The following is an 18,717-nucleotide window of genomic DNA, read 5'->3' as shown; positions in this document are numbered from 1 at the left end:
CCAATTAGAGCTTGAGCTCATTTTATAATGTCCTTCGTATTCTTTTATTAATATTAACAAAAATCCCATCTAATTGAAATCTCCATTTATTCATTCCTTCTTTCTTTTGGCTTGATGGCCCCTTTAAACATTAACATAACATGGAGTCACTGCGGGATTTTATATTTTTATTGTCAATAACCCTGAAGCTTTTACAACCACTTCAACAACCTCTCCTGGGGTCGTTGTGTTAGCTCATGTTGCTACGAAAGCACAGCCATTAACAGGAAGCATGAGAAGTGGCTGCATTCATAAAACTCCAATATTGTTTTTTATTGCCGGATCAATCCTGTGTGGAGGATCCGGCAGCGACGAGACCGTCTTACCTCGGGACACAGGCGGTTGAAGTCTCCCCTTCAGGAGCCTCCGGAGCAGGACAGCAGAACTGATGAAGTACCGTTTGGTTCCTGTGGACAAGAAAGAGAAAACGTATTTAAAGCACGTAGGCAACATATGCATTTCATTCTATGGATGTTTGAAGAGAACCTGCTAAATGAGATGTAACTATCATATCAAATTGTCGTCAATAAATCTTTGATTAGTTCCTCACTTGCGCCTATATCTCATTTAGCTCCTATGCTTTTCCTCCCCCTCTTCTCTTTCTCCCTATTCATTTCCTAGCATTTGTATCCCCCTCAACGACTTGGCACCCCCCCTTCTTTCGTGTCCAGGAGGCATAGGAGAGGAATTTTTTCAATTACTCTTGCTGTCCACGGACGTGGCCGATGAATACAGGATGTATTATTAGTCACACTGTGTTCTATCTTAGACTCAGAACAAGACGTCCTTCACGTACCACAGCTGCACTTATGGACATTCAGACTCGACGTATCCCTTTAGAAATATGTTAACATTTCGTCAACCTGTTGGATTGTACACGCACACACTCCTGATTTAGTCAAAATTAAAAAATCACAATAGAAGACAAAGCAAGAGTTTTTTTCAATCTCAAAGTTCTTTTAACCTTTTAAGATTTGAATAAATAAGTATTTAATTGTCGATTTTGGCATTATAGGTTGTCTTAGAAAAATCAGTTTTATATGGTTAAATAAAAGCCTAAATTGACATTTTCCAAGGGAGTTGAAATTTTTCTTTAATTTCATTTAATTCCATAGAAATATAAACTTAATTATATGGCATAATATAGTGAGTAAATACGACTTCATCAGTACTAGAAATGTTTTGTGAAAGACATCTTTCAAAATCAGTACTGAATTATTGACTTAATCCACCATTGGTCGTTCATTGTTTTCGCTATGATATGTGTGTTTTCTTATTTCATTATTTTATTCTGTAGTGAGACACCACAAAATAAATCCTATGTGGTGTTTACAACAATGGCAATAAAAGTTTCTGATTCTGACTCTGTGAACTTGGGTACCATAAACTTCACCACATTCATTCATTTATCTTCATTTATTCATATGTTTTTGGATTGTGTGAGGAATTCCACTAAAGAACGCAGCTACATTCTGACCCTAAAATGTTCTTAAAGTAAGGGAAACATACAGATAAATAGACATCAAAATGATACCACTTTCTTTTAAACATATTGCCTTACATAAATGTGTTTGTTAATTCAAATCCAATTCAGTATCACACTGTCACTGGCTAACACTATCGACTAATAAACATCAATATTGAGTTGTGTACCATCAAACAAATCAAAATATTATCAAGATCTGCCGCACAGGAGAAGTGCTGCAGCGCCATCAACGTCCTGCAACACACACTCCTGCTCCATCATGGAGTGATGACGAGCCGGTGATGGAGAGCAACCTCGCTCAGAGACTCCAGGGATCAGGAGTGAATCACTTCTTCACTCATGTCATTGCAGTTGAGGCCGTCGTCTTACACCACAACGAAAAGTATTTCTTGCACTTTGACAAAATATTTGCTATTTAACTACTTCCCATCCATTTGAAGCAAACACCTTATGTTTATGCAGGGATCCATATAAAGAAGAGAAGAGTAGAGTGTGCAAAAAGAAAGAAGGGACAGCAAAGAGCCATGGATAGAGAGAAGGAGTAACTGGTAAAAGCTGCCTTTTCCAAACAGTTTCATTAGTTGGAAAGAAAGTCATTCACATTCTGGCAACACCTCGCTATGGTTAAAACCTGATAAAGGAATTCTGCAACGCTCTTCTCTGTCTTCTCCACTCTGTTGGCAACATTATATTTGAGGACAACAAAGGTAGCAGCCAACTGTGTCTGGAATCATTTCAGGGGTTAACATTGTGAATCAAAGTGTATTTGAGGGAGAGAAGAAGATGAAACCGACAATGGCCGGATTCGACATAAGAAAAAACTTTACTGCCTTCTTAGGAGAATCTTAAAGGTCAAATAATGTGTTGATTTAAGTGTGTCTTGAATAGATGTTAGACACTATTGTACTCATCTCTATGTTTGTACAAAACGATCTTTCCATTGAAATATTTACATTAGAAAATTATCTTAAGCCCCGCCCACTGAAAACACTTTTCTGGTAATGAAATCTTGTTTACCATAACCACACCTACTCTGCTGTGATTGGTCAAACATCAAGGTTTGTCCCCGCAAATGATCAATCCTGGAGGTCTCCACCTCCAAGGGACTCGTTGTATAAACAAAGCGGGCGTGATTTCAGCTGGCTGGAGGAGTGAAGCCGTTATTACATCATAATGGACTCCGCTCTCGTAACCTCTCGTTCGCCAAAATTTCAGACAGGGGAGAACTTTATAAAGTAATAAGTTTAACACATTATCATGATGAGAGACTTACTGCATCTTGGAGAGGAAGACTTCAACATTTGAAACATGTGAGTGAGTCAGGAGAGATCAAGCAAAAGACGATCATAAAAAGCTTTAAGTGGGCTTTGGCAACACCTTTACAGGATTGTTCATCTTTTGTAAGTGTAGTTGTTAATAAGTCCATACGTTTAGTATATTCCACTTGGTTTATATGATTGGAAACCATTAAGTAAAAAAATGTATTATTCGGTTATAAAATTCCTAACCTCTTGAGTGAATCATTCACATGTGGATATCGTTGTGTCAAAAGTTTAGCTTTTCTTCCAGTATCATATGCATTCTGGTTTATTACAGTGCGCAAATGTAAAAGGAATTAATTCAACTCACAAATTAAATTGAATGTTCAACGGTTTACTCAAAATAATTCTATAAACTATATATGCAAAGTAGAAAAGTTAAACGTTTGATTTCATTACATTTCCTTCTTAGTGAAAGATCTTCTTAGAGCTCAGAGCTTCCTTCTTTCACAGATTCCTTAAGAGCAATCCAAAGAAGATGGTAGCACATAAGAGCTTCTTAACCAATCTGGGAAAGCCGGCCAATATCTGTTTGCTTAAGGACTGGGTCTCAATCTGTTGTTTTCAACTGCGGGCAGTTTGTTGCCCTCAGGCTGAGGGAGCATCTGCTGACAGTCGGCTGTGGGTCAACACCGACGCGCCGCTGATATCACATTAACCTGATTGTTGTTCTGGCAAATGAGAAGTGTAAATATGTGAGTACGTCACAGAGGATCTTCATGAACGGAAGATAACAGGCGGATGGGAGATACGATCTCCACCACCTCTCTCCCTATTGGCTGACACTATGTGACGATGTCAGTCTGATGTCAGGAATGTTGACGACGGGATGATGGTGATGTAACGTCTCTACAGGGAGATTGGATGAATCAAATGAATCATGAATTGACCAACAGTAGGCTCGAGCCCTGAGACCCTGACGACTAAAATGAGGTCGCCCACGTAAATGATTGAGTGTGCGAGACTACAAAAACTCTAAATACTCTAGACAGTTTGAAAACCGCACCCCAAGAAGTCAGACAGCAGAAAAAAAGTAAAATAACAGAATGAAAAGTAAAGAAATACAAAAATAAAACAATAAAAAAGGAAATCCCTATTTATATTTTTGAATTTAAATAAGAATGTATTCAATATATATATCAGGGGCGGGGTATAAAATGAAGATATACAAAGTAAGTAAGTAATTTGTATTTATATAGTGCTTTTCCAGACCAGGGTCACAAAGCGCTTAAACAATCAAAACAATATTCATAAAGTATATACTTTAAAGGTCAAGATAAAACTGAGAACAACACAGGAGTTCCAGAAAATCACACAAAGACAATATCCTCAAAGTAAATATTCATGAACATTCATGAACATTTTGTCAACTTGACGATGACTGTTATTTTCCTTTTTTTAGTAAACTTTTATTGTACGTGGCACCGCAGAAGTTTACTGGCTCGAGTGATCCATTGGGATTTAGGCCTGGCTGATCTTTGCTGTTATTAGAACAATAAGTAAGACTGGTTTTTATTTCAGCGACAGGAAAAAATTGAACATAGATGGGACGATTTAACTACAACCAACACTAGTTTTCACTGACTCATTTACTACCTTAATAAACCCAAATAACACTTGCTATGTATTGTAGTGCTTTTATATATGAGGTGACTTGGTGGTGTCGAGAAGTTTCCCGGATATATATGGTATTTTTCTTCATGATCTCTTTATGAATCGAAATAGCAACACTTTTTTGCGATCAATAATGCACTTTAAGACCCGTTTCCATGATATTCCACTGACTTGTTACAGGTTTTTTAAGTTTCTAACAGCTTCAACCACAAATGCAGACACACAACACAAATGTCAAAAGACATATACATTTTTAAATAAATATAATAAATAACTGAAATTAACGCCATATAGAATTGCAATCAGTGAATATGTAAGGTATTGTAAAAGATTTTATTATCGGTAGTGTTTTTGAGGTGCAAGTCAAGAACTGTCAACTGGAAGAAAGTTATTTATAAGGATGGGTTTGGGACACATTTTGTCATTTTGATTGAAAGCCAAATGAAAAGCAACTGACAAATGATGGAAGGAGCTGTGCTTCTCTGCCCCAGGCTTCTTTGGAATAAATCAACTGTCTTTAGAGCAGGGAGAACCAACGTAAACAACAAGGACTGCAAAGCACCGAGGTGCTTCTAAGGAACTGTAATAAAATCAAATCTTAAATACTTTCATCATTATGTATATCTGATTAAGCTAACCGCTTCAACCAGCGATTCTAAATGAGAGATTAGAGGAACATTTCCACAGATGAGGGAACAGACAAGTTGTTTTATACCAGATAGTACTTTAGCATTTTCATTTTATTCTTTCATTTTCTACCCTTATCAGGTGTTGTAGAGTTATTTAGGGATAGTTCACGGTTGATTAGCAGCAGCAGGTGGATTCATACAGGTCAAGGAAAATCCTTGAAATCTTTTAAAATCCAGATGGAACGCCTCTAAAAATGTATCCATCTGCTCATTTTCACATTAATATTGCTTAGAGAAGTTGGTTAAGAACTCTTTGATGGACAGGTAAGCACCAACGATCACTTTGACTGATGCTTTTGAGATTCAAAGCTGTATCTTGAACTGAATCCATGTTGATGACGCTTGTAACCTTGTCAAACGCGGTTGGATTCAACCACTTTGTTAACCACAAGTTTGGCTGCCATGACTTTTAAAGTTACCACCGAAGAACATATTTGGTGTAGGTGCCATTTCAGTACAGTTTTTGTCTCTGTCAACACTGTTTTGTTGTTGTGATTTGAAATGTTTTTGTGTGATGTATGTATGTATGTAAGTATCCTTTTTTTGGACTTAAAAATATAATGTGCTATGAGATAATGTGACATGCTGTCAACACAAATCATTTTTTAACAGCGTTTCAACGAGTGAACGGAACTTAAAAGTTTTTACCATCTTTTCAGGATTGACTAAATCATGTCCCATGCCGTATCCATGTGTAATCAATACATTTCACTATTTCCCTTTGGACATTTTAAGAGCTAATCATTTTGTAAATGTTATTGCTTTGTATGGGATCAAACAAATTATGAAAATTATTTGGGGGGCTGAAAGTCACGGCCAGGAAGTGACAAAAAAGATTTTTTGTTTTTTTTAAACATGTTTAATGTGTGGTACAATCGTCCTCAAATTGTTCCGTCAAATTTGTGTTCCCTCATTTAAAGAGTTGCAGCAAAATGTTCAGGTGGACAGAAGTGGTAATTATACCAGCCCATGAGTTACTGAGAGCCATGAATTCTCATACGTGTTCTTCACTAGCAGATAAAGTCCATTACCTACAACAAAGAAATCCCACCAAACGAGTGCTCTGGATATCTTAGGAAAAACTGGTTACGCTGCTAGTTACATGAAGCACCGACCCACTCGCAAGTCATGATCAGATTACTGACACCGGGGCTATCATTTGTCTTGTTCAAGTCGTGCACGAGCACAGCTAATGCTCTCCATAGCACTCCAAGATTGCTCAGCTTCAACGTCCGCGGAGAAATGAAGCAATTTAAAAGCCACTCTACTTCAGATGTGATATTCATGATTTGGATTCTTGCGGCAGTGCAGCCAAGTCATCCTCTCATAACCGCGGCGACGTGATTCCCATTCATACTGAGACGGGGAGTCGGGGGAGTTGTGAGGAAGCAGAGGGGATAAAGATTCTACCTCCGTGTTAGTGCTGAGCAGGCAGAAATGGATGGCCGGGGACCATTGTGCAGATGCTGACCGGCCTCATTAATCACCTGGACCGTTCTTCCCTTCACACTCTTGCCACTGGTCTCGGACCAAAGATAGCTTGATTCCATCGAGAACCGTCAATTCAAAGAAGACAGTTTCAAACACTGTTGTCGGTACTTTTACGTAAGCTTGTCAAGGACGGACTGAAGTCTTTGTTATCACTTGATTATCTGACAAATCCTGTCGTCAGATTCATCGACTCTACAGATATATAAAGGACAAGATAATTTGGGATCTCGGCTACACTCCTGAATATAATTTTCACTGCAAATTGTGTTTTTGAAGCGTCCGATAATGCAATCTCTCACAGTGTTAGTGTTTAAAGGAATTCTTTTCTTCATGTTTCTATTATTAAACGAGTCAATTCACACTTCTTTATTCTTTTCATGTTCATCGTGATGTGAAATTCTTCTGCTTTCTTTCAAGAGTGATTTTCTTCTTAAGTTAACAGTTCAAAGAACGACTGTTGGATTCTTTGATTGGCTCAGTGGGTTTTTTCTTTTGTTGTTGTTTTTTTGCCATAGTGTTAAAAGAAGAGCAGCATAGGAAAGCACCAAGACTGAAAATACTTTACAAAAACACAGCATACAATCAAATGAATCGAAATAATTCGAGATAGAATAATTGTTTTGGCTCATGGTAAAATCTAAGTTATCAAACGTTTGCTTGTGCTCAGGGTTCTTAACCAGTTTTCTACCAGTAATGCTAGCAGTATATTCTGAGGTTTCTTAACCCTTGTGTTACAGTATTTCAGGGTCGAGTTGACCTAGAGTCCCGAAAACAAATGTGTTTGAGTTATCCTTTGTGTTGCGGAAGGTTTTCTTATTGTATTGGTGCGCCATGCTGCCCCTTGTGTTTGACAGTAGTAACTTGATCATTTGCTTTTTACTCTGGGAGAAACAGCGTAGCATAACTCAAATTACAATATCTCCCATCTTAAATATTACCTCTCTACATTCTTCGTTACGTAACACATACTCTATTACTCTACATTGACTTACCGGTCAATCGATTTGTTTTGAACCTTAATATTAATGCTTGGTTAAATATTGAACAGTCATGGCTCATGTAGTAGAACTCTATAAATATTATTTTAACGATGTTCTTCTCTACATAACTTTGTCTGGACAAGTCTGTGAGTGTTCATGTGACCACAATTGCTTTAGATGAGTGGGATTTTTTTTCAAGTTACCAGGAAGATACAACCATGAACAGACAGAATAAGATCATTCGATTTTTTAAATTAAAGACATTGAAATGACAAAAATTTGCAAACCGAATTCACAACATTGCTGTGGCATTGTTTGAACGCCAGGGGGAACCAAAAACAATATTTTAAATCCTCCGGTAGGGCCATAAAAGGGCAGCTAATGTCAAATTACAACTCCATGTTCCTCATAATGACCATGTTTTGAAGCTTTTACTTTACTTTTCTCCCCAGTTTGAAATCTCGGCAAATGAGAGGTTACGAGAGCGTAACCTCTCCATTGTGTCATAATAATGGCTACACTCCTCCTCCAGCGAGCTGTAATCACACCCGCTTTGTTTATACAACGAGTCCCTTTGAGGTGGAGACTTCCGGGATTGAGGACGCGTGGTGACGAACCTCAACTCTTGACCAATAACAGCAGAGTGGGTGTGGCTATGGTAATCAAGATCTCAACAAGAAGCACATTTTCTAATGTAAATATTTCAATGAAAAGAAAGTTTTATACAAACATACTGATGAGTACAATAGAGTCCAACATCTATTTAAGACACACTTAAATCAACACATTAGTTGCCCTTTAATAAACAGTAACACATTCTGCTACCTTAGAAACAGTGTCATTGGATTGTATGCCATGTTTTATTAATTTAATAACGCAACTGATAAGTCGGGCGGTGAAACAAAGGTTGGTGGACTGAGAGGTTGCATGTCGGTGTGTATCAGTAATGTCAGCACATTTGTCGGGGCAGGAGCTTAATATATCTGGCAAGTGTGTGGGAGGAAGCTCCACACCTGGGGCAGAGAGAGACAACAAACAGTGGGATTGCAACTGAAGGACACAGGAGAGCTCACACACACACCAACCAGACAGTAACGAATCGTGCCGTTGGACACCGAACACGGCTGTTGTAGCGGGAATGAAGCAAGAGCCGAGCAAGAGTGGATGAGAAAGTTAAATTGGACACCAGAAGATAAACGTTAAATAAGGTTTTATGGATGTTTTAATAAATAAACCCTGGGGGTGTGAGGAATAAAAACAATTAAAGACGCGAGCAGAACTGACAGGAGCGAGGGAGAGAAGGAGGTGGAGATTAACGCTGCGACCACATGTGAGAGAGACTTCAGAGGCACGAAAAAAAACTCCTTCAGTCGCTCCTCCAGGAGCAAGCGTTCCGTAAGCATGCTAACGCTAGCATCCCCCATCATAATAATTCACCCTGCAGGACTGCTGCGTCCTGGACTCAAATGTGGACGCGTTCATCTTCATGATCACACAGATACTATTTCTGACCTGAGCTCTTCAGGAACTGTGTATTTGTGGCACCAGAAATTAATCTGGATTATAAAAAAAAAAACAATGAGAAAGCAGCCAAGTGGAACAGATGGGGCTCGGTTCCGTGTGCGGCTGTGTAGCCATGCATGTGCGTGCATGTATACATGTGTGTGTGTGTGTGTGTGTGTGCCTGCGTTACATGCTCGGTGGGCTTTCACATTGGCGAAGTGTGCGTGACTGCAGCAGAGGATATTCATGTGACCTTGATTCATCAAGCAGCGCTGGTTGTTTAAACGACAACCTGCCGATTCACAGCCGTTCAATTGCTGAAGCGTTGTTTGAGCATGAAACGAAGGAGCTGGAAACATCCAAGAGAAACCATTTTTAATCAACCGTCTAAAATAAAACCAGCAAAATGTTTTGATTAACACTTGAGCACAGGAAAAGGAAATATAAAATTACATTTTTCTGCTGACCTTTAAATCGATCTATTATACAGCACGATGACAGTCACTTATCTAATTCAAATCCTGAATGTGTCTGTTTTATATCAACTACATTTCTCTTTACTAAAGAACAAATTGATGCCTTTTAATTAAATATCTTAGTTGAATCTCTGTTTTATACATTTCAGTTAGTAGTTAATTTAAAAATGTAATGTAATGTAATTTCAATGTATGTTTTTTTAATGTTTGGTCAAGCAAGCAGGAGGGATTGTATTGTTAGTAAGTAAGTAAGTAAGTAATATTTATTTATATAGCGCTTTTCGAGACCAGGGTCACAAAGCGCTTAAACAATCAAAACAATACTCAAAAAAGTACATACTTTAAAGATCAAGATAATACTGAGAACAACACAGAAGTTCGAGAAATTCAAGGAAAAGCCTGAACAAATAGAAACGTCTTAAGGTGTTTCTTAAAGGAGTCAGTAGACTCCATCAAGCGCAAAGAGAGAGGAAGATCGTTCCAAAGCTTAGGAGCAACAGCCTGAAAAGATTTCTCTCCTCTGGTCCTGAGCCGTGTTCAGGAACCATAAGTAGATTCTGATCCACAGACCTCAGAGCCCGAGCTGGGGTGTAAGGCTGGATCAGATCAGTGATGTAAGGAGGAGCCTGACCATGAATAGATCTGAAAGTAAGAACCAGAATTTTAAAGTTGATCCTGAAAGAAACTGGAAGCCAGTGAAGAGTTTTAAGGACCGGAGAAATGTGAGTTCTTCTACTTGAGCGGGTCAGAATTCTCGCTGCAGAGTTCGGAATCAACTACAGACGAGACAGATCCTTCTTGTTAAGACACAGCTTCTTCTGCGGCACAGAGAGTGACACTTGAACAAAACACCATAAAAATCTTGGTTATGCTGCTGCCAATTTTCCGGGTGTACATTTGTTTACTAACCGACATATAGAATCTTGTTGCGTCTTGAAATAACTGTTTAAAATAAAACCAATTATTTCAAATATGAAAAAAAAATAATGTCAGAATGTTACATTTTATACGTTTCTTATTGATTAAAAAAATAAGGAAAAATATTAGAAAAAAAATATTATTGGAATAACAGAGATAAATAAATAAAATGAAGCATCAAGGAAGCCCAAGTTTTTAATTCCATAATTCAACTGGCCTTTAGTAAGAAAGTGTATCAGTTCCATCACAATATTGAATAGTTGAATTTTAAATGTAAGAATTTGGAGACCACAGACGTCGAAACAAAGTAGACATTTTGTCTGGACATTACCTGATATATTTACACTTTACAGCTTCGTCTGAGCCAAATGCAAACAACATTTTGTTCTGTAAACACCCTGTTAATACTTACATGACAATAAAGGATTTATAAGTCTAATGACACGCTATGTCATCACGTGATGGTCTGTGTGTCTCATGATTGGATACCCGTTTGAATTGCCTGGTGACACTATTATACTAACATTTTTATATTGAATTTAAAAGGCTACCAATTAAAAAAAATATTACCTTTAGAAACATTACTTTTTCATTATTGGAATTCAAAAATGAAACTCTATGTTTAAACTCTATGTCTACTTGTGTTGGTCACTTGTCTCCCGCCCGACACCAGCGGAGATTATGAGCTCTCAACAACAAAAGAATGCAGTCTTTACAGAAGAAAAGGGCCTTTGGGGGTCAACAACACTCCCGTTTTGCTGTTCTTGCACTCATTGAAGTCACGGCTATGACCCTGGCTTTATTAAAAGACGTGTGTCTTCATCAGTCAAGGAGGGAACTCCAAATAGTCACAGTATTTCCTTCTGCAGTGTTCGGACTACAATGCTGCTAAAGAAACAGCCAAAGAAAGCTGCAAAAAAAATTCCATCCAGGAACCGCAAAAATCAATATCCATTAAGTTTTCAATTCATTAAACTGCTCCGTGAATAAGGAGAGCAGAAGCTCGAATTACCGCTCACTTCATGTTATGACTTTATTTGTGTCTTTAGCAAGAATGTAGAATCATATAAATACATTTATTTAATAAGATGGAAAATCTTTTTTTTGGATATATTTAAGTCGAGGTTTGAGATCATGATTCTGATGCATTGCTCTACACTTTTCTCAATCTCAAGGTCGAGACTTGGAAAAGTGACGTTTTGTTTTTAGCAAATACATTATAGTGAAGGTGTGGATATGATTTTGAATTGTCACAAAATTTTATCACATCTTTTATTATGTTCTATGCCACTGTGGCCAGTAATCCTGAGTTTCCGACAGTACTTAAGCGTCGTGCTGTCGCGGTGTCTGCCAGTGTAAGTACCAAATTTGGTGCACCTTACCATTTTAAAGGCTTTTTTATGAGTTAACAAAAAATATTAAGTACGTGACGATGATGCTGATTGGCTGAACCGTTTCTCAACCTTCTGCCACCTTTGAAAACCCATGATCAATACATTTTTTTTCTTTTTTAATCATGCTATTTATTTCATAATCTCTGTTTTTTACATCTGTCGTCATCCTATGTATCCCAGATATTCCGTTGGGATGGTAGAAGTCGAGTGCATGGTCAGACCAGGACGTGACAGAACGGATGCTTCGGGAAATGATCCGATTGACAAAGATGGTCTTTTTTGTTAATATAAATGTTTTATGTTTCGTACAAAGTGTCCTTCAATCATTCAGTTGAAGTTCCCTCATGAAAAAAAAAAGCTTTTAAAAAGTAGCTTGCAGTGTGTGACGTCATCACACGGGAAGTGCCCGAGCCAAAATGGTACCTTCACCAGTCTTCTAATGTTGCCATTGATCAACTAGTAAAAACCTCAGACTTCCGATTCTACTCATAAATAAACGGGTATAGAAGGAGACAACATGTTGATATATTGACTTAACTTACTTAATTGTGTAGTAACAAAGACGATAACTTTAGACTTATGTACTTATTGAGAAGGTATAGCAGAGAATATACTACAGTCGGAAGAGAAATATAGAATTTTACTCTCTAAAATAACGTGTTATTCGCTGGTACTTAAGAATTGTCAACACAAAATTGTACACAAACCAATAACGCATCATTCCAGACTCTCTTGATAAGTCATAGTAAGTAAACAAACCACTAGCTTCAGGGTTTCTTTCTCCACAACATTGCCAAATCCTGCTGTAGCTTTTAGAAAATACCTGCAGTTGAATGATCAGCTGATATTTAGAAGACAACGACAACAAACAAAATGGCTGATCAGTCGTTCTGTTACATCGCTGCCTGATCGATCCTTTAAAAAAGAATTCTTGAAAATGTACAAATTTTCTAAATTCTATTTTTACACAAATAAAAATTAATATTTAGTTGTTTTTTTTTAAATGAAAGTATATTTTCTTAAATAATAATCAATGATTATTGCCTTACCTGCAGTTTTTACTTACCACACCCTAACGCTTACATCTTAGTGCTATTTGAAAGACACTGTTTCTTTAAGTGACATCACAGGCAGCAGATGACATCACTACCGTGTATCTTCTCTTTGCTTACGTGCGTTGAAAGCTACACTTACTAGTTTAGCAAGTCAATATCAGTGTCACAGTTCGTATATATTCTGAATATTCAGTGCTAAATACTTTAAATCCGAAATTATTATAAAAAACATAATAAACTGAGATTGTTTTAATGATATAAAATGTTTTGAAATAAATGTATTTATTTGGTCTGAAATTATGTCTTAAATGTGAATGTATTGGTTCTGTAATAAATTAATAATATAATATTATAACTGATTTATGCTAAGACAGGAAACTAGTTCACGTCTTACATAATTCATGTTTCTTTTTTTTTTTAATGATTTGTAACATCTACCTATTAACACGTAGTTTTAATGAATATTTACAAGTTATTGTTCTGACCCACTTTAACGAGTCACCCCACGATTGAGAGAACTGCTCGCCGCCCTGGTGCGTCTGAGGTGCGACCCCTGCAGGTCATTAACGCTTCATAAAAAAAAAGATGCTTTAATGGTGACCTTGCTTCACTTCTCCAGGGTGGAAGGTCATTCGGGACTCGAGTATCGATCATTTCATACATTTTTTTTTGTCGACTACAGGAGAAGCAATACAAGGTGACCCGGAGCCCACTGGGCTGTGGGGGGGTTGGATCGTCACCTTGGTGTGAACACGAGACATTAACACTCTTATCTGGACTTACTCCGCTTTCCTGGCGAGTCCCACCGAGCGGCACAGGGTAGAGGGGGTCTGCGGGACCAGGGACTTGCAGCAGGGGCTCCTCTTGTCCTCCTCCACGGGGTCCACCTGGTTGGCGTGGGGAGATGGCGGGGATGTGGGCACGAGCTGCAGGTGCTGCGGGTGGTGGTGGTGCGACGAGGAGGTGGTCTGGTTCTGCTGGGTCGGGACACTTGAGACCTGCTGGTGCTTCTGCTGCTGCTGCTGCTGCTGCTGCTGGCCCAGGTGCGCCGCGGCTTTGGTGCTCCCGGGGTGCTGGTGCAGGTGGGCGGGCGCCTGAGGACTGGCGCTCCGGTGAGTCGGGAGAGGATGATGGTGATGGTGGTGCTGATGCTGAGGCTGATGCTGAGGCTGATGCTGAGGCTGAGGCGGCGGCTGCTGCTGGACGTAGTGATGCGGGTCTCGCAGGTTTCGGTTCTCCCCGATCAGGTCCTCCACCTTCCGCTCGAGCTCGTCGATGCGCTGGCGCTGCGTCTGGATCAGACTCTGCTGGTTCTGGACGATGGTGGTCAGCTCCTTCAGGTACAGCACGGCTTTCATGGGGTTATCCAGCAGGCTCTCCATCACTGTCGTCAGGCGGCGGCCGCGGGGTCCGACGATCTCTTATCTCTTATCTCCTTTTTTTATGGAGCTACAAATCCGACTTCAGGGCCCTGCTGAGAGTCCGGAACCGGTGTGTTCTGTTGACCGTCTGACGACTCGAGGTTGTGAGGAGCTGGACGCTCGACTCGCTGCTTGCGTCTCGTGAGCATCAACACTGACGTCATCACGCCGTAGGTGTCACGCTCACGTCTTCAAGCTTGGCCAGTGTGACGGTGTTACGGTGTTAATCAGACGACACACTATACGACACTCGTGATAATAATATACGGTATCGTGGTGATAATAATGATAATAATAAAAAGACAGTTGTAAAAAATAACATCTTAAATTATTTTATTTTTTTACTTGACAATTGGAGTGAATAATAATAACAATAATAATATTATTGTTGTTGTTATTATTAAATAAATGAATACTAAGTATAAATGCACCTAATTATTTTATAATAGTTTGAGTGTAAATAAATATCTATCTTAAAATAATAAAAATGAAACGTCACATAAAAAACGTACCTATATTTTGCATTTTTGGAGTGAATAATAGCAATAATAACAATAACTACATTATTGTTGATATTGTTAATGTTTGTGTTGATTGTTAAAAATAAACACAACAAAGCGTTGCGTTTAATAACATTTATTAAGTCCAGTTTTTGCACCTACTTGTATTAGGGTAGTTGGTAAGGTAGGTACAAATAAAATATTATATCTTGTATTAATTTCAAACTCGACATAGTACATTAAACTCTATGTTTGTTTTTTTTGAGTGTATAACAATGATAACTAATAATCATTATTATAATAATGATGATGATGATTATCCAATAATACAATTAGAAATAAAACTTGGAGTTCAATTGTCAAGTTTATGCATCTTACTGTATGCAGTTCAATTCAAATCCAAATACTTTTACAATTTAAGTAAGACTATATGGGAGAAAAGAAAAACAGATTCCAGTGGATCAGTAAATCACAATGTGACAGGAAAAGCTTCATTTTAGAATGCAGAAACCTCGAGCAGAACCAGACTCAGAACCAGTGTTTGCAGCCTCCTGCTCCTAATATAACCTTTATTCAGAGTGAGGATTTTTTGGACATCCAGGACTTGATATCTGTAATACAGGAGTGTATGTTTTAGCTGATTTAGTTCATCTAGCTTGATGGACAAATACAGTTGAGTGTCATCAACATGACAGTGAAAGTTTATATTTAAGTTGCCTAGTGGAAGCATATACAGTATATTGTGAAAAGGATTGGACCAGGAAAAGAACCTTGTGGGTCACCATAGCTGACCTTAGTGTGTGTCGATTAAAGGTGGTTGACATGTACATAATGTTTTCTGTCCAATAGATAAGATATAAACCAGTTCAAAGCAGTTCCACTAACTCCTATTTGTTTTTCTAGTCTTTTATCATCTGGTGGTCAACAATGTCAAGTGCAGCACTGAGGTCCAGAAGAACAACATTATAATAATAATAATAATAATAATAATAATAATAATAATAATAATAATAATAATAATAATAATAATAATAATAATAATAATAATAATAATACAGAGGTCAATTAAATTTGATATGTTTTGCACTTCAATGTATTCGGTTATAAGCAGTAGAAAATGGATAGGTGGATGGATGTGGTTACTTGAAGGTAAAAAATAAATAAATAAAAGTCGATCTTTAATTAATTAATAATAATTTAAAAAAAAATAAGTTGACATAATAAATTAAACATTTTAATGTTTTATTTTTGAGTGAATAACAATAATAATACAGTAAAAAATAAAACATTGGGTTTAATTGAAATTATTGTGTGAGGTTTGTGCATGTTATTGTATAGGTTATACATGGTGTATGGAGTGTAAGAAATAATTAAGTAAGATTATTTATTAAATTAAATACAATGTCGCCATAATAAATAAAAGTCTGTTTTATTTTTTCGAGTGTATAATTATGGAAATAACATAGTGCCAAGTCCCGTCCTCATGTTGTCACGCTTGATATGTTGTGTGAAATCAAGGTTTCTGTTTAAAATGTAAATAACTGTTGTGCAGAAACACGACTCGGTTCGATCAGTGCGTCGTAACTGCTGATTTCACAGATTCTACCGCTTGTTTCCATATTGACTTTCCCTCTGTGATTTATTGATCCTTCCCAGCAGCAGCACAGCGAGGTTCTCTGGAGATTACACCGACGGAGAAGGACAGACCACCATCGCTCATGCCGTGGAGCATGAGCGATGTAATAAAAGCTCATGTAATAAATAGTTCACAATCAACGTCTGCCTGGAGGAATTAAGTTTCAACTACATCCCATTGCACGCTCTGGACGAAAGCTGAAACAAATGAATATCATAATTTCTGTGTAATTATTAATATTTGTGTTTTATGCTGAAAAGGGTGGATTGTCTTTCCCAGATTGGAGAAGTCCAACTTTCCTGGGGTCTTGTTCCAGTGTGAGGTGAAAGTTGGAGTAGCTTTGTGTAACACAGGGACTCTCAATAAGTCTGAAAGAGCTGAACCAAAAGGTCTTTTACCAACATGTTCTTGTTCTCACCATCACTTTGGGTCGTGTCTGAAAGACGTACACCCTGGATAAAATGGGGTGGAAAGTATTTGTATACCACAGAGGTTCCCTTAGAGAGAAGGTTCTGAGATCTGTAATCCAGACTGAACAAACCCTTCTTCACCAGAAGATCCTTGGTCAGGTTCTTCGATGTCCTTCTAGGGGGAGGATCAGGAACACAATTGAAAAATCCTTGTTTGGGTTAGTGATGCTTTGGTATTCCTCTAGAAGAACTGGACGAGGCTTTTGTTGAGATACGTTTCTGGGTCTATGTCACAAACATGACATAATCTGCATTATTTTAATCATATTTTGATCAAAACGCAGATACATCTAACTGATATCAGTTAATATGTTCAATTTACGTAGGGAATGTTTAAAAACGTTTCCAGTATAAACCATATTAAGATGTTTTGGAACGAAAAACCTTACAGAATATTATTGAGTAACAAAATGAAGTATGTTAACAATACGCGTGGTCATTATAACAGTAATTACAGTAATAATACTTACAATTATTAGAGGTTTTTTGCTGTCCATTTTTTAAATTTATTTTATAGCAGAATGAACGTACTAAAATGTTTGCGAGTGGAAGTGGTTTCAATGGCTCATACCTGCCACCGAGTGGCAGCCTTAGCACAGTTCACTGTAACAACCAGTCATTTATACCTCTCTTTCCGAGGAAAAATAAGTAAATAAACATGGAACGTATGAAAAGAAAGAATGTAATTGAGCCATGGCTTTAAATGTATTTTTATGTGTTACTTGTAATTTAGGGATTCTTAATGTAAACAGATGAAGAAACAAGGTGAATAAAATGTGTACATTTTATGTTTTAACTTTTGGTTTTAAGGGGCCAGGGAGATAAATGTTAACCAAGTATTAAGCAAAAGATCTTTTAGTTTGCAAAAAAACAAAAGGAGGAAAATAGGTTTGATCAGAATTTGAATAGTAACAAACAAAAGGTAGTTGAATGTTCATAAAATTATCTCTTTTTCTTCTTCTTCTTTCATAATGGGGGCCTCAATAATATGGAAATATACCAGTTTGTGATCTTATCTAGATGGTTGTTGTGACAATTTGTTTTATGGAATGAGTTCCAAAATAGGTTCCCAAATTAAAAATAAATTAATGAAATGAATAATAAAAATCATAATAATTATCACCACCACCACCATCATTGTCATCGTTGCACAATATTGGCCTCTCACGGAACAGTTGGATGTGAACGAGGACGTTATTCTGAACGCAGACAAAAATAAGTCAAAAAGAAATTTCTGCAGTTAATAACTTCCATTTATTTTCTGACTCATATGTACTAAAAAAAAACACAGAGCTATTCTTTCGAGAGAACAGTGGGATCAGACACATCTGTGTGTCGCCGGTTGTGTTTACAAAGGCATTACATTCGGAACATGTGCTCTTCCTGAAAGTCACTTATTTATAGGCACTTTTGTTTTCAGCTTACCGAGGATTCACGGACAGACACGACAAAGGTCATTAATCACCGACAGTTAGTGGATTTACCATGAAATGATTCACCCCGGACAACCTTGGCTGGACACCTTTAGATCAGTGTGTAATGGATGATGAACAAAAGAATCATTCATTGGTCAACTTGCTCTGTGACATTACGATCCTCTGTTTTGAAATCATGGTTGACTCAAATCGAGAGAGACTTGTGTATCTTAGCGGAGAATACATTAAGGAATGTTATCCGATTAGTTTCACATTCATTTCCAGGACCTTCAACAAAGAACCATTTCTTA

At 37.7% G+C, this 18,717-nt stretch overlaps 1 protein-coding gene across 2 annotated transcripts in view; it reads right to left on the bottom strand.

Moving 5' to 3' along the window:
• iqsec3a (IQ motif and Sec7 domain ArfGEF 3a) overlaps positions 1 to 14,418 on the bottom strand; it is a 59,020-nt gene extending 44,602 nt beyond the window's left edge. For both annotated transcript variants that reach the window (XM_087787269.1, XM_087787268.1), the window contains exons 1-2: positions 13,748 to 14,418; positions 366 to 446 (exon numbers count right to left, since the gene is read on the bottom strand). In XM_087787269.1, the coding sequence (XP_087643395.1) occupies positions 366 to 446; positions 13,748 to 14,346 (680 nt within the window). In that variant the 5' untranslated portion in view covers positions 14,347 to 14,418. The remainder of the gene's footprint in view (positions 1 to 365; positions 447 to 13,747) is intronic.
• Between the last annotated feature and the right edge of the window lie 4,299 nt (positions 14,419 to 18,717).

Source organism: Callionymus lyra, chromosome 3 (assembly GCF_982586985.1).
Source record: "Callionymus lyra chromosome 3, fCalLyr1.hap1.1, whole genome shotgun sequence".
Lineage (NCBI taxonomy): Eukaryota > Metazoa > Chordata > Actinopteri > Syngnathiformes > Callionymidae > Callionymus > Callionymus lyra.
The sequence above is the reverse complement of the archived record's forward strand: the minus strand, read 5'-3'. Positions and strand labels throughout refer to the sequence as shown.